This window comes from Panulirus ornatus, chromosome 19 (assembly GCF_036320965.1).
Source record: "Panulirus ornatus isolate Po-2019 chromosome 19, ASM3632096v1, whole genome shotgun sequence".
Classification (NCBI taxonomy): domain Eukaryota; kingdom Metazoa; phylum Arthropoda; class Malacostraca; order Decapoda; family Palinuridae; genus Panulirus; species Panulirus ornatus.
The window spans coordinates 54,339,376-54,363,098 of NC_092242.1; the positions used below are offsets into that span (position 1 = coordinate 54,339,376).

At 44.8% G+C, this 23,723-nt stretch overlaps 1 protein-coding gene across 2 annotated transcripts in view; it reads left to right on the plus strand.

The window, feature by feature from the left end:
* The first annotated feature begins 13,050 nt into the window (after window positions 1-13,050).
* LOC139755504 (uncharacterized) overlaps window positions 13,051-23,723 on the plus strand; it is a 77,948-nt gene continuing 67,275 nt past the window's right edge. For both annotated transcript variants that reach the window (XM_071673857.1, XM_071673858.1), the window contains exon 1: window positions 13,051-13,527. In XM_071673857.1, coding sequence (XP_071529958.1) covers window positions 13,449-13,527 — 79 coding nt within the window. In that variant the 5' untranslated portion in view covers window positions 13,051-13,448. The remainder of the gene's footprint in view (window positions 13,528-23,723) is intronic.

Below are 23,723 nucleotides of genomic sequence, written 5' to 3' on the forward strand. Positions count from 1 at the left end.
AGGGTGAAAGGCGTGCAAGGAACAGAGTGAATTGGAACGATGTGGTATACCGGGGTCGACATGCTGTCAATGGATTGAACCAGGGCGTGTGAAGCGTCTGGGGTAAACCATAGAAAGTTCTGTGGGGCCTGGATGTGGGAAGGGAGCTGTGGTTTCAGTGCATTATACATGACAGCTAGAGACTGAGTGTGAACGAATGTAGCCTTTGTTGTCTTTTCCTAGCGCTACCTCGCGCACATGCGGGGGGAGGGGGTTGTTATTTCATGTTTGGCGGGGTGGCGATGGGAATAAATTAAGGCAGACAGTATGAACTATGTACGTGTGTGTATATATATATATATATATATATATATATATATATATATATATATATATATATATATATATATATATATATGTCTGTGTGTGTATATATATGTTGAAATGTATAGGTATATATATTTGCGTGCGTGGACGTGTATGTATATACATGTGTATGCGGGTGGATTGGGCCATTCTTTCGTCTGTTTCCTTGCGCTACCTCGCTAACGCGGGAGACAGCGACAAAGTAAAATAGATAAATAAATAAATAGATTCAATTACATTATTATAGATAAATAAATAAATAGATTCAATTACATTATTCAAATTTCAGAAATTAGATACAGCTTTTAGCGGGTGTTCCTGTGGTAGTGTTTTGGTTTGTGGACTTTGGGAAAGAAATACGGAAGCACATTTAACAACGGCTTTATTGGTTAAGGTACAGAAAGTGTAAGATTTTGGCAGAAAGGAGCCATTTGAGGTACTCTGTAAAATAAAAGAAAGGTTTTGCAGGGAGTCCCGTGATGCTGGTAAAGCTGCATGAGATGAAGCAGGAAGCCATGGGGGAGGTGCGTGGCTACTGGGTCTATGTGGAGCTCCTGTAGGAGGGTGGTGTGACGCGTGCCGCGGTTCCTGGAGTGAGTGGCGGCTGGTGGTTTGTGCTTGGGTTGCAAGAGAGCCACGAGCATGGCCGCTAGTCCCGTTGTTGGAGCTGCTTCTCGTGACGAGCGGAGGCAAAGTGACCGAAAGTGGACGTTGGAGATGAAGCACCACAACGAAACGTCGGGAGTCACGCAGAGGACTTCAGCGGAGGAGGCGGTTTGAATCATGGCCGAAAGTTCAGGTACAAGAGTGTTACACTTGTCTCGAGCAAGCCAACTGCCCGACTGTCGTCCTATGACGATGACCGGGTTATATATATGAGGCAGGTAGGACAGACCACGAAGACGGTCTGGGAAGGAAAGGTGACCCTTCAGGACCTTAAAAAAGAAGAAACTTCGCCGATTGGTTCATCTGTCCGGTCGGCCACCGAGCTCATTACCATGGCACCATGGCGATTAGGAATTCGGGTAAGATAGCACACTGCGTCCTGCCACTGAGTCAAGTTGCCGCCAGGAAGGCGACATTGGGTCGCTGGAAGCTGTTGTACGGAGAGAAGTATTTATGATGTCTGGCAGCATCAGTACAGCTGACAGCAACAACCAGGGAAGCTTTACTCGATGAACCAAATTTTGTGCTTTCGCAGGTAGAGAAAATTTCGCAGTTAGTGTTTTGAGGAGCGGATGAAACTGACGAGATTGTTTTAGTGGCCATTACTCTATATCAGTGATGCAGTTAAATATACATAGGTATACCTTTTTCCTTTCTGAGGAATCACTATATTGTATATGATATAGCTGCAGGGGGAGGGTTATGCCCCAGTCTCTCCCTTGCCTATTAGACATATGTTCAGTCTCCTGAAACACGTTTATATATACTTATTCATTCACATTAATATAAATTTGCTCGTTACTCGTATCATATTCTCCCAGTCATTACGAATGACATGTATTCGTTCATAGTGTAGTTCATAGACTGGACATACTCTATAGTCTGTAAACACACACACTTCCCAAACGCAAGGGCATTTATATAGAGTGTTTGACCCCGCAGATCAAGAATCCAACTTATTCGGTGAAAGTGAATGGATTGATTTACAATATTCCAATGGTTTCATATTGAGTTTTGTACATTTGCATTTATAAAGATTATATGAGTAGAAATTTCGAGACTACAACACGAAACATCCACCATGGTGCATGTTTTTCTGATTCCACCCACCTAAAACATTCTCTCTGTGCATAGTATACCTAGCTTTGTTTTAAATCATAATATTTTAAGGGCACTATCCTGCACATTTTCACTTGCAACAATAAATTACGCCGAAATTTCAAGAACCACAAGATTCGGACAAGACCTAGACCTAGTTCGGTTACTGCCCGCCAGTGAGCGTGCGCTTCGGTAAGACATAAACATGCTTGGTGCTCGTGTTCTCACACAATTTCCGTGTTTTTTGTGGTGTTCAAGCCATTTTTTTTGGTGTGCGTTATTACAGGTGAGAGTGGTGCATGTGTCAAGAGGTCCAGGAAACACCTCAGAATTACTAAGGAGCTTGATGATTGAACGTCAATGAACAAATCGGGGAAATTTGTTGGTGCTCACGACAGTGGCCCTTCCTCTTCTAAAGAACTTATGAGGCTAGGGAAGCACGAACAGCTTAGGAATGTTGTGTGTATGTGGTAAAAACACTGGTGGAGGAATCTTAGTGGGAGTTGTGGATTTGCAGAATGCGACCAACAAGTTTGCTACTCAGCTGGGCTTGGCTATGTCATTCAAAAGCCATCCCAGGATGGCACAACTGTTCCTGAAATCGACAAGAACCCGTGAAGGTTGGGATTCTTTTCCTTTGAACATCCTTCGACATTGCTGGAGACTAAAAGAGAAGTCTGACTGAGGGATTTCAGCCACAAGATTTTGCTTAAGCTCTCGGTTAAACTGGGGACAATTTGGAGACGGAGGAAGAGGAGCTGTGGTTGCAGGAGGAGGAGGATCTGCGTGGATACCACCATCTCAATGATGAGGAAGTGCTCATCTCTGCTGATCAGTTGAGGAAGAGGATATGGACTCTGCTTACTCCCGTAAGTGAAGTTCAGCGGTGCTGTGGCTGCCCCTGACACCTTCATTAGGTTCAATGACCATAAGACAAAAGGGAGGCAGGTAGCTTGTATGAACATGAGGAGGATCAGGTTTAGTCTTGTCAAGGTGCAGCAGGACTCTCTGAAGCAGCCGAAGATTGACACCTTCATTGAGCCTCATCAGCCTGCTAAGAGTATCAGAACAACGAATAAGCAATGACCAAGTGCCGTTTCCAATCTCCAGTGAAGCCTCCATACCATCTTCAGGATTTCTGCACCGTCTGTGACCAAGTGATTCACGTCACCCACCTCCCAAGGATATTGCCCTTTGATTCAGGGTAGTTTTTGCTACTCCCCGAATACTCAGCCTGGGGGAAAGGTAACCCCACACAAATTCATCGTAGGAATTAAGGTAAGTTTCAGTTTTACATGTTGGTATTAGTTTATCGATATGCCATGGAAAACTATGGTATGTAACGGTATAATGGTTTTAAGGGACCAACATTTCCAGTGAATTCGGTAGAACGAGGATATATTGTTTGAATTATGTATGTGTGTGTGTTGATTTATATTTACCTCAGGACCTTTCGTAAGGCTCTTGCAGTTCAAGGCTGCGCCACTTCGTTAGCTTCTATTTTTTTTTTTTTTTTGGGGGGGGGGGGGGTGGCTGAGAAGTGTACTTCCAATATGCGGCCTGGGCAAAGGTTGCATTTCACTGGCGGTGTAACTTATAGCTGGCGGATTCTGGTAATACACACACACACATTATGTATATTTATATATTTTGTACTTTTGTTATACTTAACCGCCGTCTCCCGTGGTTGCGCAAGAAAACACGAAAGAATGGCCCATCTCACCCACATTCACATGTATATACATAAACGCCCACACACGCACATATACATACATATACATTTTGCCGTATATAGACATATATACACTTGTACATAATTCATACTTGCTGCCTTCATCTGTTTCCGTCGCCACCCCGCCACACACGAAATAGCATCCCCCCTAGCGAGGCAGCGCCAGGAACAGACAAAAAAAAGGCCACATTCGTGCACACTTAGTCTCTAGCTATCATGTGTAATGCACCGAAACCACAGCTCCTTTCCACATCCAGGCCCCACTGACCTTTCCATAGTATACCACAGACGCTTCATATGCCCTGGTTCAATCCATTGACAGCATGTCGATTCCGGTATAACACATCGTTCCAGTTCACTCTATTCTTTGCACGCCTTTCACTCAGTCTTTTTCACTCCATCCTTCCACCTCCTACTTGGTCGCCCGCTTCTCCTTCCCTCTACCACTGACACATATATCCTTTGTCAGTCTTTCCTCTCATTCTCTCCATGTGCCCAAACCATTTCAACACATCCTCTTCTGCTCTCTCAGCCACTCTTTTTATTACCACACATATCTCTTACCCTTTCATTTCTTACTCGATCAAACCACCTCGCACCACATATTGTCCTTAAACATCTCATTTCCAACACATCCACCCTTCAACGCACAACCCTATCTATAGCTCATGCCTCGCAACCATATAACATTGTTGGAACTACTAATCCTTCAAATATACCCATGTTTGCTTTCCGAAATAACGCTCTCGCCTTTCACACATTTTTCAACGCTCCCAGAGCCTTCGTTCCCTCCCCTCTCCTGTGACTCGCTTCCGCTTCCATGGTTCCATATTATATATATATATATATATATATATATATATATATATATATATATATATATATATATAGTGTTTCAGTTGGTTTAAAAGTTCTAGTAAATATGGTGATGAAGGTTAGAGAGGAGGTAGGTATCCGGAAACAAGGGTAAGGTACAAAAGGTGAGATTGCCCAGGACACTGAGCTTCAGAAGGTGGAAAATTGTGGTATGAATGAGAGGCCAAGTGCGTTAGTGTAAGCTATAGGTGACAGGGTGGAGAGGAGTACCATGATACTGGTGAAGATGCATGAGGTGAAGTAGCCCATGGAAGAGGGGTGTAGCTGTCTGTTCTCCGTGGAGCTACTTCGTGTGTGTGTGTGTGTGTGTGTGTGTTGGGGAGCCGCGGTCCTGGTGAGTAGCAACTCCCGTTTGTGCTGTAGGAGCGCCACGGGCGTGGCTTTTAGTTCTGTTATTACTGCTGCTTCTCGTGACGGGTTGAGGTGATATTCCACGCGAATCCCCACAAAGATCGGGCACCATAAGGAAAGCGCCTCAAGTGCTGGCGAAGACTTTATGCTAAGGCCATTGTGAGAATGTGGTAAAGATGAGGCTGTCTGTGGTACACGGCTCTTCTCAGGAAGGGGTCACGTCGGCTGCTGAAGTCGTGAGTTGCGAGGCCGGTTGTTCAGTGCTTGTCGGGTTATTTCTGTGTTGCGTCCCATTTGTATTTGTCAATGGTGGGGGATCTGTGAGTAGAGGGTGTTTTAGTGTGTAAGTCGAGGGTAAGCGTCCTCTTTCTATTTGGGGGTTGTTGGTTAGTTATGGTGTAGTTTGTACAAGAAATTCTGGCGCCTTGAATATTTTCTAATGTGAAATCAAGTATGGAATGACGCCTGGCGACGTTTTTAACCTTTACCGTACAGAATATAGCGTCAGAGTAGACTAAAGCTTTATGATACGGCATGAGTGTAACATTTATTTATCCTGGACTTGTATATACTTACTGGGACACGCATCAGTTGGGACTAGACTCCCGACCTGTACTCCACCAGGCAGCTCCTTGTGGCTGTATGGCGACACAGCAGAGCCGCTGCCCGGAGTTGTCAAAGATGCTGACTGGCAGTCCGCTAGTGTTCACTGAAGTGGAGCTCAGTGTTGCTCTACTTTCGACGTCAGTGAGGTTGTCTGGATATTTCAATAAGAGTCAGGTGTCGGCTGTTGTTGTTTGAGATTAAGCCTACCAACAACTCAGGAGGTGCGGGCCCTATGCTCTAGGGCGGCCGGATGGTGGTGAGGGACCTAAGCACTAGGTCTAGGGGGTTGGGCTTTTCATCCCACCCGGCGCCCAGGAGAGCTAGGCTCCCTCTGAGGTGTCGGGTGCACTTCATGATGTACAGTCTGTCTGGCAGTCTGATGGACGTTTTCATATTCCCTCCCTTCTTATTCGTTCGTTTATGGCGGACGGACATTGCCCTGGACCCACCTGGCAGCGGTGTCTTAAAATTCTTTGACGTTGACACACCTTACAGTGTATCGTTACCTTGTATATGTAATTTGCGTATTTGAGTTGTCAAATGCTTGCCACCTACGACTGTATTGCTATCAGTGTTAACAAGATGTTTAGTGTCTATGTTATATTTGTTTTGTATTGCATAAATACTATTCCTGCCTTTTGTGACGTGACTGGGTCCCTCTGGGTCCCTGGACTCGCTATTGCTCACCTGTCACCCTCGTAGGTCGATGTGTTGTACGCACTGTTCGCTTTTATACCTACTTCCACCTATCAGTAGCCACGTACCTTTTATCCATAGTATTGTTGAAATGCCGTGTCTTTATACAGCTGACAAATTATTGTGTTCAAAATCGTGTTTCCTTGAGTGAACCATGACTGCCTTTTCCCCACATGAGAAAAATGACCAAACCTTCTTGTAAACGGGGAAGCTCATGATATTACCATGGGTAAGTGTGTTTATGGTATCACTTTTCGTTATCCAGAACATATATTTACGATCACTGATGCTGGAAACATAAATGTTTCTTGACATTTCCAGAAATTAATCAAGAGGTCCAGAAGAGAGGATTACCTGGGATTACCGAGCCCACACGTGCGGTAGCTTGGTACATAACCAGCTTAGGCACCCCAGAAGTCATCATCATAAAAGGCTTCCAGAGACAGGCAAAGACAGCTTACAGGACTTGCTGGAAAGATTGTCTAAGCAGTTAAGGTATATTGTATAGACTATTATACTGGTCAGCAAAGCTTTCTCCGACATGCAAAACAAGGCATATCTTATTCTTTGTCACTGGCAAAGTAGATTCTTTGCCCCCAACAAGTATAGCTGTACATGCACAGATCAAACGACAGAGCAGTTAAGATAAGATGTTGGGAGAGGTCACCGCCCTGTATGAATCACGCCAATACCAGCTTAACACAATGGCAGCAAAGTTAGAGCTTCTTATATGTATGCTGCTTGCAGGAGCGTAGATTGGCTTAGTTCACAGCCAACGTGAGGTATAGTTTGGATGCTGTAGATCTAAGTTGCTATGCCTTAAAGGTTAGGTCAAAGACCAGGCCATAATTCTTGAGTCGTGCGACCGTAGGTGGTGCTCAAGGATGAACCGATGTGATAAGTGGGGGACAGAGCCGGAGTTACACTAGAATGTACTATGTTGCCTTTGTCAACAATGATGTGGTACTCCAGTGGGGTGAATACTTACGTTACTGGTGACTGGTGTGGTGGGCCGGAAAAGTTACTGGTGACTGGTGTGGTGGGCCGGGAAAGTTACTGGTGACTGGTGTGGTGGGCCGGGAAAGTTACTGGTGACTGATGCGGTGGGCCTGGAAAGTTACTGATGCCTGATGTGGTGGGCCTGGAAAGTTACTGGTGTGGTGGGCCTGGAAAGTTACTGGTGACTGATGTGGTGGGCCTGGAAAGTTACTGGTGCATGGTGTGGTGGGGCTGGAAAGTTACTGGTGCATGGTGTGGTGGTCCTGGAAAGTTACTGGTGACTGGTGTGGTGGTCCTGGAAAGTTACTGGTGACTGGTGTGGTGGGCCTGGAAAGTTACTGGTGACTGGTGTAGTGGTCCTGGAAAGTTACTGGTGCATGGTGTGGTGGTCCTGGAAAGTTACTGGTGCATGGTGTGGTGGGCCTGGAAAGTTACTGGTGCATGGTGTGGTGGTCCTGGAAAGTTACTGGTGACTGGTGTGGTGGTCCTGGAAAGTTACTGGTGACTGGTGTGGTGGGCCTGGAAAGTTACTGGTGCATGGTGTGGTGGGCCTGGAAAGTTACTGGTGCATGGTGTGGTGGTCCTGGAAAGTTACTGGTGACTGGTGTGGTGGTCCTGGAAAGTTACTGGTGACTGGTGTGGTGGGCCTGGAAAGTTACTGGTGCATGGTGTGGTGGGCCTGGAAAGTTACTGGTGCATGGTGTGGTGGGCCTGGAAAGTTACTGGTGACTGGTGTGGTGGGCCTGGAAAGTTACTGGTGCATGGTGTAGTGGGCCTGGAAAGTTACTGGTGCATGGTGTGGTGGGCCTGGAAAGTTACTGGTGACTGGTGTGGTGGGCCTGGAAAGTTACTGGTGCATGGTGTGGTGGGCCTGGAAAGTTACTGGTGCATGGTGTGGTGGGCCTGGAAAGTTACTGGTGCATGGTGTGGTGGGCCTGGAAAGTTACTGGTGACTGGTGTGGTGGGCCTGGAAAATTACTGGTGACTGGTGTAGTGGGCCTGGAAAGTTACTGGTGAATGGTGTGGTTGGCCTGGGAAGTTACTGGTGCTTGATGTGGTGGTCCTGGAAAGTTACTGGTGACTGGTGTGCTGGGCCTGGAAAGTTGAGGATGGTGATGTAATCGTCTTATACACTTCCTGTTGTGTAGTTCAAGGTAGATTTACAAATACTGGAATGGAATAGTGACGAATATTCAGAGGAAGAGAAATGTGAGTTACAAAGAAAAACAGTTGGTGGTTGACTTAGAAAGCCAGCTAGTGGTTTCAAAAGACAAGGGGCAGGTGACACGATTACATGTAACAGTTCGAGAGGATTCTGGAAGTGAAGTTCGTGTGTTAGTTGTCTCATTCAGTCAGCGTCAGGGTTGACTGTGTTGTTGGCGCGTAAGGATAAGAGGCATGTCAGGGTAGTCTCCAACAGAGTTCATACGCGGGTGGCGTATAGTCCCTTGGGCTGCTGTGTTCCAACATGATCGACTGTGTTTCCTTGTGTGATTACACAAAGACATGGAGATCATGACAGTGACAACAGTTTGGTGAGGACAGTCGCATCTTCCTCCTGGCAGTAGCATATGAGTGTACAACATTCGACATACATACACACGTACTCCTTGCCATCCCGGGCCCAGACATGATGACACGGTTAGTCTGGAAGTGAGGATGGTGTGCGTGCCTCGGGCCGCCCCGCCTCCCGGCCTCTGACTCTGTTCCACCGTCACGCACGTGCCTGGCGCCGCATGACGCCCATCCCAGGGCCACACCGAGGCTGCTTCCTTTGGTTCACACACACACACACACACACACACACACACACACACACACACACACACACACACACACACACACGTGGAGTGATAAAAGGATGAGGAACAGTGAAAAGAGACCAGGCTATGGTTACCGACCTACAGGGAAGCAATCGGTTGGATTTCTCCCAACGAGAGGGACTTCCAGACGTAGTGTGTGTATCGCCCAACTTGCCAGCAGAAAACCTGTACTTGTGGGACAGACTCTAGCCAGCACGTCAGCTTGGCCCTCAGGTCCATAAGGAACAAAATGTGCAAGAGGAATTTTTACCTTATTTTCGACCGGGAGGAGACTTTCTCGAGGTGTTTCTCCGCCTGTGGGGGGGGAGTTGGCATGACCGGCTGGCGACGAAGTCTGTGTCTCATTATAGGCAAGTGAACCAAGGGATGAGGGACGGCATTATGGAACATGTCCTCATGATGATGACTGTCCACGTGAGGATAGTTGTCCTGGACCTGCCCACGTGAGGATAGTTGCCCTGGACCTGTCCACGTGAGGATAGTTGTCCTGGACCTGCCCACGTGAGGATAGTTGCCCTGGACCTGTCAACGTGAGGATAGTTGTCGTAGACCTGCCGTCGTGAGGATAGTTGTCCTAGACCTTTCCACGTGAGGATAGTTGCCCTGGACCTGTCCACGTGAGGATAGTTGTCCTGGACCTGCCTACATGAGGATAGTTGTCCTGGACCTGTCCACGTGAGGATAGTTGTCCTGGACCTGTTCACGTGAGGATAGTTGTCCTGGACCTGCCCACGTGAGGACAGGTGTCCTGGACCTGTCCACGTGAGGATAGTTGTCCTAGACCTGTTCACGTGAGGATAGTTGTCCTGGACCTGTCCACGTGAGGATAGTTGTCCTGGACCTGTCCACATGATAGTTGTCCTAGACCTGTCCACATGATAGTTGTCCTGGACCTGTCCACGTGAGGATAGTTGTCCTGGACCTGCCCACATGATAGGTGTCCTGGACCTGTCCACATGATAGTTGTCCTGGAACTGTCCACATTAGTCATTATATCGACTGAAGACCTGACTACAAAATTTAAGATTGTTATTGTACTTGATAACGTTGATGATATATATTTTTTAAAACAAGTATTCATATCGCTATATATTAGTGGGCGAAGGTAACAAGCCTGGGTTAGTGGGTGTAACTGCAGTATTTTTTAAGCTGATAAAGTACTGGTATGTTGTACATGGAAGATTACGAGAAGGACCGCCACGGTTGGAAAGCCCTGCTATTTATTTAATCGTACTGTAAACACACACGTAATAATACAGTACCCAACAGCTGTGTATAATAACTTGCCCTGATGATCTACTTTTACACATTCGGCTATCTGTTCCTTCTTTTGGAAAATTAAAAACGAGAGGGGAGGATTTCCAGATAACCCCCCCGGCTCCCTACCATTTTAGTCGCCTTCTGCGACAAGCAGGGAATACATGGGAAGTATTCTTTCTCCCCTATCCCCAGGGATATATATATATATATATATATATATATATATATATATATATATATCGAGGATGTAAGGCATGTGTACGTGTAGGAAGAGAGGAAAGTGATTGGTTCTCAGTGAATGTAGGTTTGCGGCAGGGGTGTGTGATGTCTCCATGGTTGTTTAATTTGTTTATGGATGGGGTTGTTAGGGAGGTGAATGCAAGAGTTTTGGAAAGAGGGGCAAGTATGAAGTCTGTTGGGGATGAGAGAGCTTGGGAAGTGAGTCAGTTGTTGTTCGATGATGATACAGCGCTGGTGGCTGATTCATGTGAGAAACTGCAGAAGCTGGTGACTGAGTTTGGTAAAGTGTGTGAAAGAAGAAAGTTAAGAGTAAATGTGAATAAGAGCAAGGTTATTAGGTACAGTAGGGTTGAGGGTCAAGTCAATTGGGAGGTAAGTTTGAATGGAGAAAAACTGGAGGAAGTAAAGTGTTTTAGATATCTGGGAGTGGATCTGGCAGCGGATGGAACCATGGAAGCGGAAGTGGATCATAGGGTGGGGAGGGGGCGAAAGTTCTGGGAGCCTTGAAGAATGTGTGGAAGTCGAGAACATTATCTCGGAAAGCAAAAATGGGTATGTTTGAAGGAATAGTGGTTCCAACAATGTTGTATGGTTACGGGGCGTTGGCTATGGATAGAGTTGTGCGCAGGAGGATGGATGTACTGGAAATGAGATGTTTGAGGACAATGTGTGGTGTGAGGTGGTTTGATCGAGTAAGTAACGTAAGGGTAAGAGAGATGCGTGGAAATAAAAAGAGCGTGGTTGAGAGAGCAGAAGAGGGTGTTTTGAAATGGTTTGGGCACATGGAGAGAATGAGTGAGGAAAGATTGACCAAGAGGATATATGTGTCGGAGGTGGAGGGAACGAGGAGAAGTGGGAGACCAAATTGGAGGTGGAAAGATGGAGTGAAAAAGATTTTGAGTGATCGGGGCCTGAACATGCAGGAGGGTGAAAGGAGGGCAAGGAATAGAGTGAATTGGATCGATGTGGTATACCGGGGTGACGGGCTGTCAGTGGGTTGAATTAGGGCATGTGAAGCGTCTGGGGTAAACCATGGAAAGCTGTGTAGGTATGTATATTTGCGTGTGTGGACGTATGTATATACATGTGTATGGGGGTGGGTTGGGCCATTTCTTTCGTCTGTTTCCTTGCGCTACCTCGCAAACGCGGGAGACAGCGACAAAGCAAAAAAGAAAAAAAAAAAAAAAATATATATATATATATATATATATATATATATATATATATATATATATATATATATATATATATATATATATATAAAGTCTTTTGCTCGCCTTGTGTATCTTTAGTTTCAAACTTCGAAGCCATCCGGCTCAGAATTTCTCATCCCATCATAACTTTACTTTCGCGTTTCATGTATTGCCCCACTCAGGGCCTCCAACTGTGTATAACTTCGACTATCCGACATCCTACCGGACGCATTGCTCTCTTCACATCACATCCACACGCTTAAATCCTGTTGCCAGATTTGATTGTATAAATCGTCCGGGTGTTGTAAGTGTGAAGACTGAAAATACCTTTAGTTCAGGGTCAGATGAACGATGCTTCGGAGATTTCCGTTATCGGTAGATGATCTTGTTTGAAGAAGGAAAAAAATATAATTTTACCTCCTGAAAAAATGCCCGTTTTCTTTTCCTGTTTCCGAGTGTACCCCGTGGAAGCCTACCGGCGTTTGGTGTGGACCGTTTTCGTTTAACGCTTTCCTGTAGAATTTTCAGGGCGGGATGTTTTCCTACAAATACATGATGTTCCCATGTATATATTATTTTTCCTGCAGGTTGTTGTGGTGGGTGGGGAGGAGCCTTCTGCTTTACTATCCTGTCTCGGCCACAAATTATATCATGACTCAGGACACCACTGCTGTCCCCCAGCACCCCCAGCTGAGAATCTCATTATGAAACATCATCTCTCCTTCCCATGTACTTCCTTATCCTCCAACATTACAAATACAGTTACTACTACTACTACGTCTATGACTAATGATGATAATTGTAATGATAATAATAATATCAATGATAATGATAATTATAGTAGTAGTAATAGTAGTAGTAATGGTGGTAGTAAAGGTACAACTATTCCATCCTTCAACCATTAGCTTGAGTAGGGGGGTAGCATACCGTCCAGCTCTAAGGGGAGACTTCGTTCAGTACCTGGAGGGTGGATGGCGGGTATTTACTCCTCCATCACGGGAAGGGGGGGGGGGGGGGCGAACAGCAGCATGAGGGGTAGGATCACTGGTGGCGGTGACCGGGCTGGGCTGGTTGTTGGGGGAGGTGGTGGTGTGTCACGCACGCTGCTGCTGCAGCTGTCATGAACCCTGGAGGGCAGGAGGGAGTCAGTCAGTGCCGCTGTTCACTGCTGGTGGGGCGCTGTGTATGCTCGCCAGCATTCCTCGCCTCTACACTCGACATTAACCGTCCATTTCGTAATCTTGTCAACTATTTATCAAAAACCTATTCGTATGGTAAAATTAATGTGGTTACCACGTAAAGGAATATGGTACAATGAGTATGTGAACGTAATAGAGTTAATTTCACTAAGATGAACTCGGAAAAAGTTCCTTGAGATTATTCTCATGCACTGAAATGCAATCAGAGATCCATTAATTCCCGCTCATGTTGACGAAATAACGACGAACAAAACGAGTGAATTTAGGATAGTGATCCCGGAGGCCTCCAGAATTCCATCCCATCCGATAAAGGAGAAGAGATTTACCAGGGGACTTACAGGCAGTTGGTAGAGCATGAGGAAATATGGTGATGCCTAGCGCGGTGCCCGCCTTGCTGGTGATGGTGGCAGCTGTAAACACTGACCCGACGCTGGACGAGCCAGGTGAGACTACCGCACCATGGTTGTGATGATGCTTGGGTACTGTTACATGGTTGTGGTGATGCTTGGGTGCTTTACCATGGTTGTGTTGATACTGGTTACTGAACCATGGTTGTAGTGATGAGTAGCTGTACTACGGTTGTGGTGATGCTGGGTACTGTACCATGGTTGTAGTGCTGGGGTACTGTACCATGGTTGTGATGATGCTGGGGTACTGTGCCATTGTTGTGGTGATGTTGGGTACTGTACCACGGTTGTGGTGATGTTGGGTACTGTACCACGGTTGTGGTGATGCTGGGTACTGTGCCATGGTTGTAGTGATGCTGGGTACTGTGCCATGGTTGTAGTGATGCTGGGTACTGTGCCATGGCTGTGGTGATGCTGGGTACTGTACCATGGTTGTAGTGCTGGTGGGAGCGCTGTACCATGGTTGTGGTGCTGGTGGCAGTGCTGTACCATGGTGTGTGCTGGTGGCAGTGCTGTCCTTGGTTGTGGTGATGCTTGGTAAGTACATGGTGAGTGATGTGGTACTGTGCCATGGCTGTGGTGATGCTGGGTACTGTACCATGGTTGTAGTACTGTTGGGAGCGCTGTACCATGGTTGTGGTGCTGGTGGCAGTGCTGTACCATGGTTGTGGTGATGCTTGGTAAGTACCATGGTTGTAGTGATGCTGGGTACTGTGCCATGGTTGTGGTGATGCTGGGTACTGTATCATGTTTGTGGTGATGCTGGATACTGTACCATGTTTGTAGTGATACTGGGGCGCTGTACCATGGTTGTGGTGCTGGTGGCAGTGCTGTGCCATGGATGTGGTGGTGCTGGGGTGCTCTACCATGGTTGTGGTGATACTGGGGCGCTGTACTATGGTTGTGGTGATGCTGGGGCACTATATCACGGTTTTGGTGTCGATGGAGGAATTGTAACATGGTTTTGGTGTCAGTTGGGGAATTGTGCCATGGTTATGGTGCCGGTAGGAGTGCTGTACCATGGTTGTGGTGCTGGTGGGAGTGCTGTATTATGGTTTTGGTACTGGTAAGAGCACTGTACCATGGTTGTGCTGGTGGGAGCAGTGCACCATGGTTGTGGTGCTGGTGGGAAGACTGTACCGTGGTAGTGCTGGTGTGAGGATTGTCCCATGGTTTTGGTGCTGATGGAGCACTGTACCAGAGTTGTGGTGGTGATAGGGAACTGAATCATGGTTGGTGTGGTACTATAACCATGGTTTTGGTGATGGTTGGGCACTGGATCATGGATGTTGTGCTGATGGGGTACTGTACCATGGTTGTGGTGCTGTTGGTACACTCCCACAGTTGTGGTGCTGATGGGGTACTGTCCCGTGGTTGTGGAGCTGTGTGGGGTACTCTACCATGGTTGTGATACCTTTGGGGTACTCTTTTAAAGTTGTAGTGCTGCTGGGGTCTATGGAGCTGGTTGGGGACCACACAGTGCTGTGGTACTGCTAGGGGTCTGTACCAAAGTTGTGCCGGTGGGGTACTGTGCCATGGTTGTAGATCTGGTTGTGGTATTAGTGGAGGTACTGTACCATGGTTGTGCGACACTGTACCAAAGTTGTGGTACTGCCGGGGTACTATGTTTCGTTGTTCATCTAGATTCTCGACAACGTGATGCCAAATTTCGGCAAGGGTCACCTGTGACGGTCGGTAAGTGCAGATACATCGTGTTGTTCATTGTTTTAGAAAGGAACAACATGTGATTCGCTTAAAGCCATATGGGTAATATATAAAGAGGGCTTTACATTGGCCAACCTAAACTGAGAAGGGAGAGTTCGAATCCCATATGCAGTGTGTCTTGGTGCACTGAACTCGCGGAGTTAAGCGGTGACTATGGTTCATGAGGTACTGGTATCTACGAATATGGATGGATTTAATGTGTATCTAATGTAGGGAAACATGTACTTTATTTTCACAGTACATGATTAAAGCATAAGTAAACTTTTATATTTTTGGTATAAGATTAAAACTTAAGTAAACCATCCTGTTTAAAAGCGTAGCAGCTGGTTACACTCGTCGATTTCACCGTAACATACATTGATGGTTCACAGCCTTTTGTTTTTTCTTTCCACGTATGTGTATGTTAGATATTGCCATGAGTTGCGTCCCAGAGCGGGGCAACTGGCCTCAACTGTCGCCCTGCTAATGATCCAGTTGGGCCACAGCGGCCCTGGTGATGGCATCACCTGGTCTTAACTCACCTCATTATTGTCTGCTTCATGGCCGTAAAAAGCTCGGGAAACAGAATTAATATCTTGCTTTGTATTCTCAGTGACATGAGTATTGTTCTTAATTATACATCATATGAATCTTTATTTGGGTACGGACTAGTATTATAGCCTTGATGTATTTTCTTTATCTACATTTTACCACGATCGTTTAGATGTAGGCTTTTAACCGCATTATTTACTAGTCAGGCTCCCGTGTACATAGACCTAAGTTAGACTAAGTTAGATTACCTTTCCATAGGGGAATGAGTGATATAATTTCACAGATTGGCACACTGGAATGTTTATGTGAAAAATGAGAGGGGGAGGGGGGTGGTTTTCACTAAAATTCCTTTTGTATGTACAGATCAATGTATCGTACTGATTCATTGGCACATTACAGTAAACAGAACCAAGTTCGCCCAGAGGCCGGTTCGCTAAGGCCTCTCCACTCGACTGTTTCGCCTCCATAAAATCCCAAAGCTAAAGAATTAGTCTCTATATCGATATGAAAATTTAAACGAAGGACCACAATTACATTGAAAATGAGGGCCACATAGGAAACCCGCACGTAAAAGAAAGGTCAACATTGATAATAAATACACAAAATGAAATTATTACAAATAGAAGAATCACCAGAACTCTGTTATGATTCTGTCGTCAGATGTTTGGCCTTATAGGTTAGGTTAGGTCGACCCAAATTTAGGCTAAGGTTCAGATTTCAAAAGTTGTCTTAGGGGATGAACTGAATGTACGGAAACCTTACTAACTATCACTTTATGCTACTTTAACAGATGATTATCTGTGTGGGCTAAAAAGTACGGACTACATTGCTGTGCAAGATATTTGTTACAATGTCATCACTTTATTTCAGATTATTTTTTTTTTTTCAATTACATATCGACCAAGTAACGGTCAGCAGCTAAGGCTATTTAAAAGGCTGCAGTTCCCCCACAGAGACCTTCATTGCTACAACGGTTTTTTTGAAGTTTCCATGAAGGCGAAAGGGATTTAACCGTTAGGCAAGCCAAACAAACCAAACTCAAATACGAAAATGATCAAAATAACTTGGCCCTCCAGATGACGAATGGCGTGCTGAGGGCTAACTAGGCTGGCAACAACACGAAGTGGTCTTATCACTTACGTCCCATCTAACACTTGCAGGATTATATGTAGAACAAAGAAATATAAGGAAAGGTGGGTGTGGGTAACAAAATCATTTCGAGAATTTAATGTTGATTGATACATTAATATGTTCTATGTCTGCTGCACTAACTATAAAAATGTAAAATCACAAACTGATACAGTTGGTAATTTAAAGCTCTATATAGCGTAAAAGCAGTGATAAAGTAGAGAATTTGCTAGGCACTGGAAAGTGATTTAGGCATCTGTGATGTTCCAGAGTTTAATGGTTCTTATTCAGAGAGGGAATAATCGTAATAACTAACATGTACATGGGCAAGATGTAGCAGCTAGAAAATGATAATAGTGATAATGTAACTAAAATGATTAACATTTTACTTATCGAAGTATTCAGGTGCAAAATTGTAGGTACAGCACGCAACTGTTGTTCAGTCATGTAATAAAGAATAGTTTGCTGTGGGTTATTCTTAGTGCTGAAACGAGGCAAGTGCTATTTAAACTACATTTACGTACAAAGTTAATGAGCTTCAGCTCCAGTGTTCTATTTTCTCCAGATTGATAAGCGAGAGCCCCAGTGTTCTATTTTCTCCCTGATAGCGGTAGCCACATAAGAACACGATCCTTTCCCATTTTGACTGGAGCAGCGTTTTTTGAAATACATTCCTAAAGTGTCTTAACGTTTGAAGCATTTTAAGAATACACGTTAATTATGACGAAAAAAAAAAAATCTTGAACGATCTGTCATACTTATGAGTAGTTGGATATTCAGTGGTCATTTGCTGTAAACGTTGTAATTAAGGGATCAATAAGATAAACTGTACATAGGCGTTGTGTCAAAGGTCATCTGAGGGAAAGACCCCCATTGATGAATCAAGCTTCGCCATTATGAAATACGAAGAAAACACGCGAGTTGGCTGCCTTTTATTTTACCCTTAACTATAGTATGAACATCTTATTTATGTATGAGGACAGTAATTTCTAGATTCATCAGGTCTAAATCACCATAAAACACGGTCTCCCCAAAGAGTTAACAGCAGATGCCATTATATTCTTATTCGGACTTCTTTTCATAAATTGGAAGCAGACTTATATTTGCTTCCAGGTGGCTGTAGCGCGCGGTGTATGATGCATTTATTTTTCATAATTTTGTCCTGCATTATTGACTTGCCAGAGAAAACGGAAGGGGAACACTGAGTTCATGTAAAAACACGTGATAAAGTAATTCTTCACAATTATTTTCTAGGTAGCGAGAGAATCGGAGAATTTTTGCAATTTTCGTTGATGTAAAGGGTCACAGACTAATTTCCTTATGATTATAAGGCCGTTAATTACCTCGGGTGATTGTACCTGGAGTCTGTGGGTATTCGGTGTCGTCTGTATGTTTGTCTTTGGAAGTGTTAACCTATGGGTATGGACCAGACATGACATACAACTTCACCATGATTACTTGGGTACAACATTACGACTTGGCGAACCCGACGGCACGACCCTTGAGTACGACTCGCGTTGGCTAGGCCATCATATCCGAGGGCCACGCCGTCATGCAGGTTTACCTCTTCAGGGTGGCCACACAGCAAACCATTGCAGTGAGCTCTCTCTCCTTCAGATGTGAAGCTGAAGTACGTCATTTGTGTTGCGGGCGTTACGTTTCTGGAAATGAATGAAAATTGCAACGGCTGGCTTACGTATGGAGCTACCCCAGCCTACACCAGCCGTAGTCAAACTTATGCGCCGACACATTACAGTGGTGCAATTACAGGACGTGGCCAGCTTCCTGAGTGCTGCAGGAGCTTCATGAGGATAGAGGGGAATTCTGGGACAGCAAGTGTGTGTGTGTATGTATATATATATATATATATATATATATATATATATATATATATATATATATATATATATATATTTTTTTTTTTTCTTCATACCTTTCGCCATTTCCCGCATTAGCGAGGTAGCGTTGAGAACAGAGGACTGGGCCTTTGAGGTAATATCCTTACCTGGCCCCCCTCTCTGTTCCCTCTTTTGGAAAATTAAAAAAAAAGCGAGAGGGGAGGATTTCCAGCCACCCGCTCCCTCCCCTTTTAGTCGCCTTCTACGATATGCAGGGAATACGTGGGAAGTATTCTTTCTCCCCTATCCCCAGGGATAATATATATATATACATATATATATACATATATATATATATATATATATATATATATATATATATATATATATATATATATATATTAGTGTCAGTTTTCTTCGTTTCGAGTGCCTTCGTCATAAACAAGACTCAGCTGGCCACAGTACACATATACCAAACAGAATTACAGACCTGTAGATGATATATGTTTACCTCATGCATTGTTTTCGTACGGATATAACGCTTCCTGTAACCTGGGCGGACCTTTATCTCTTGACGCATGACCGTACGACCCTTGAGCACGACACCCTTAGGATGTGTTGATCTGGCCTTTGTCCTGACCCTGCAAGGTCAGGTTAGAGTCAAGGCCATCATACCAGGGGGTCGTATCATCGTGCTTATTGGTCGTGCCGTCGCGCTCAAGGGTCGTGTCGTCGTGCTCAGGGGGTAAGAAAGATCGGATCAATTGTATGACTATGTCGGGTGAAGTCATTGATCCGCCGTAGCCTTGGCTAAGCTCATGGCGACCGACCCCTGAGCAGACGACAGCCTGGAGCAACGACCTTATGATTATATTCTAAAATGGCTTTATAAATGTAGGTGATTAATTGTATGTTAGGAAGATTAAATGAATTATGTGTGACTGGGGTTGGTGGTCGTTGATTGACTGTAGCGTGAGGCGAGCGTGGAGCCAGATGGCATGTCGGAGGCAAGGCTGTAAAGCCTCGCTATCCTGACCATTCTTGGCGGGGTTTTTTTTCATGGGCTCGTTTAAATTGTTAGCGGTGTGAGTCGTGTGCCCCCTCACGCGACTTACACGGATGTGCAACATTAGTCTTAAGCTTACGACCGCTGTGCTATCGCGCCTGTATATTTAGAAGCAGAAATAAAAGATTTTCAAGGGAAATTAACACGCGATAAACTTCACTCATGCAAACCAGCTTGACTGTAGACCACTGCTGGACATTCATAACCCATGAGTAAGATAGCACCTTGTGTCCGACGACTTATCCTCTTGAGTACGATGACTTAACCGTTGAGTACGAGAACTCGAGAGATTGCTCGTCGTGTTCGTGTTAAGTTCTCGTTTTCAGAGGATTAAGTGAGATCCAACGCCTGCATTTTTACTGGCGTTCGACTTTACGTAATTCACATGAAATGTTAGACATTGAAGCTGGAAAACCAAGCCTAAGAGGCGGTGAAGCGGAATGGAACAAAATTGTTCAAATCTCAACGCTCGACAAAACTGAGATTCTCGCCGTGTAATGGTGGAAGAAATTATGAGCTTAATGCTGGAAGAAATTGAGAGCTTAATATGTTGATCCCAGCGGATATTTACAAACATTTGCTGAAGCCCGCAGTGTTTACATCAGGAAGAATAATGACTTGGGTAATTGTCGTTATGGTTTAGATATTAATCCACTTGACTGTGAATTTACACTCACTAGAGTTAATTAATACATTTCTTGTTGTAAATGTGCATTATTTTGATTAACATATCGACTTACATGTAATTGTGGTATATTACATGGTCATGAACATGCTTAGCATATTTCTTCCTATTATATCTGGGCTGGAGAACTTACTTTGACGATTGCATGTTTACGGTGTTCTCTGTTGACCGCTTGTACGTAGGATACATACTTAGGTATGTGGTCTTGAGAGAATTATCCTCAGCGCGTGAAAAAGGTTTTTAAGATTCTTCAGTTGGTGGATGTACTGTACGTTGACGGCCTCAGCGACCCCGGCATTGAAAGGCCTGAAGCCCAACCAACCAACAGGTGTTAATGGAATACTTTGGAACAGGTTACCATTTAACAGGGTAGGTAGGGACGATATTGATTGGTGTCTGGGTAGTTAGGGGACAGTGATTGGTGAGGGATTTGAGTAGATGGGGACGACGGTGGTTGAGGTTGGAGTAGGTGAGGACGGTGTTGGTGGGGGGGGGGGGGGGTCAGGGAAGATGGAATTGTCAAGGGGTTCCGTTTTAGGAAAGTAGGCTATGAGGCAGGAGATTCGAAGGTGGATAGAGGAAGTCTTCGGCAGATGTTGCTAGGTTATTGCTAATGGGTTAATCTTTTTCCTCATGAGCGAGGTGAAAACCATAGTTAGAGAAGGCTGCATGTAAAGACAGACGGGAAAGTATCGTTACACTTTCGTTGTCGTACTTGACACAACAGACGAAAGAAAGTGAATAAGGGTCGTGACTCTTGGTGTCAGGTTGGTAGCCCTGTGTATTCCTTATATGGGTAAATGTGGCTGTGGCAGATACACGCATCCTTGTATGCTTATTTGTATAATAGGTAATTAATATGGCGTCCTTGTGATTATGATTCATGATAAAACATGATTGGTATGGGATTCATATCATCTCGTAATGCGTAATCGTGCATGTAGCAGTGATGCGAAATCGTGCATGTAGCAGTGGCCAACACACGCTGCTCGTTTGTAAGGGTGAGTCTTGTCAGGTGATATAGACCGTATGGGAAACAGACATATAATGTGATTACCTGTTTTCAGCTTGCCTCAATAATAGATGTTAGAGGACACCTGGAACTTCGGTCTGAGTCAGGCTCGCCAAAAACAATAAAAAAGGAAATGAATGGATAAACTGTGACGCTTGTGGGTTGAGAGAGAGTGCGTCATATAAGTACAGATCCCCTGTATACTGAAATATAATGCCAGTTGTGAATTACTAAGAATTCAAATGAATAATGATCCACTTGAGACATGACTTACGTAAGGGACAGAAACCGGAAATTTGCAGAAACGGTTTATTCATTAATATTTGGTGTGGGAACCACCACTTACGTTGAGCTGGTTTGTTGGTTGGTTGGGCTTTAGGCCTATCAACTGCCAGGATCATTAAGGCCGTCAACGTAGGGTACATCCACCAACCGAAAACTTTTATCATCTTCTTTTGGTGGTAAGAATAATTGTAAGACCATATACACACCATGCAAGTGGCCCATGGACGTCGAACACACAGTTAAGTCCATGTGGCATGGCAGCCGCCAAGGAAGATGTCAGGTCGCGCCCGTCTGGGCGACGTAGATTTTCCCAAGCCCGCTGAAGAGCAGACAACCTCTTCACGACGACAACCAATGCAGGTGTTCTGCATTGCCCTCGTCACGGTTGCCCAGACGTGTTCTATGGGATTAAAGGTCGGGGGATTTAAGAGGATGTGGCATAGGGTTTTACGTGCTCGTTGCTGAACCTATGGACTGTTGTGATGAAGTAGAAAGGTTGTTGTGGCTCAGGGAACACTAGAGCAGTCACAGTGGGTAGCAGCAACACCTCCAAAAGTTTTACATATTTTCCCATCGGTGAAGCGGCCCCTCGGCCCTCCACCTCGGAAACAGGTTTACCAATCCTTCAGAAGGCGTGCCCAGACCCAGAGTACTCACTCTGGTATCCATCGTGCCCAGTTGTAATGATACTTTCGCGGCTGACTGTGCACCAAATGAGTCAAGAGTCGATTCATTAGAGTCATTTGACTCGAGTCATATTGACTCATTTTCTTTCACACCGGAAGAGTCAAGACGAGTCAGGTTTGTCGGTGCTCAGCCTGATTTCGAGCAATATGGACACATATCCTCGCAAAATTATTTTGGGTTAGACTCCGTAAGAGCCCCTCACATGATGTCAACACCAAAAGACCAGATTTTGGTGCCTTTATTCATACATTTCCAGACTTGGTGATCCATCCAGACATAATATTCCATAATTTCTTTACATGACATCTTAAAACTTCGAAGAGTTGGTGGAACAGGACCATCTGTAAAGAAAATGGACAAAGCTGCCGGCGTACAGTTGGAGTTAAAGAAAGACTCGCCCTCATTTTAAAGTGAGAATTGTCACTTATTTGAAGCATGCCAGTATTAATGTCAGATATGCTTATATGTAAGACAATACGGATAGATAATTAGGTTATGACACATTAGGTTGAAAAATGAAGCCACACATAATTCTTATTAGTAACATATACACATCAAAAATTAAGTTACACCTCAAAGATTATAATCTGAATAATTGGCATTTGCATTAGAGGAACCAGGAGATGATGTCATTGAATAATGATGTTGCTTGTTCCAGTAATAATGCTGGACAGGAGAGGCAGGTTTGCACACCTTCCTTCTAAAGGCTTCATGCATTTCAGTCTTGATGTCCATGTTGACAGCAGGCGACACTTGCTTCATCATGGGGCAGTAAGCTCAATAAAAAGGACTATCTGGGTCACTATCATTGGCAGATCTCTTTTTTTTTTTTCACCTTTTCTACAAGACACGTGTCCATTTCATCTGTATTATCGTTGCCTTTTTTTTTTTGACGATTTAAATAAAGGTTGGTGAGGGAAGAGTGAGGTTGACAGTGCCGCCATCACCAACATTACTTGTTGCATCACGAAAGGAATCCATGATGGCTTCCCGAACTAAAGTTATTAAAAAAACTTATGAGTTCTCAAACCATCGGGCAGCGTGATGCTGCTGCTGGCACCACAACGTACTCCCGGCGACTGACGAACAAAAAAGAAAACGGGTCATGACTCGACCCTCCCTTGTTTGAATGGTGATGGCAATCACACATATAAATCAATGTGAACTGTAGTGGGGATTCAGGACTCGACTTGTGTGGTGTAAATGCAGGTGGACTGATATGGTAACGAGATGTCTTCCTTGTCTGTGTATTTCACGAGTGTTTTTATGTAGTTC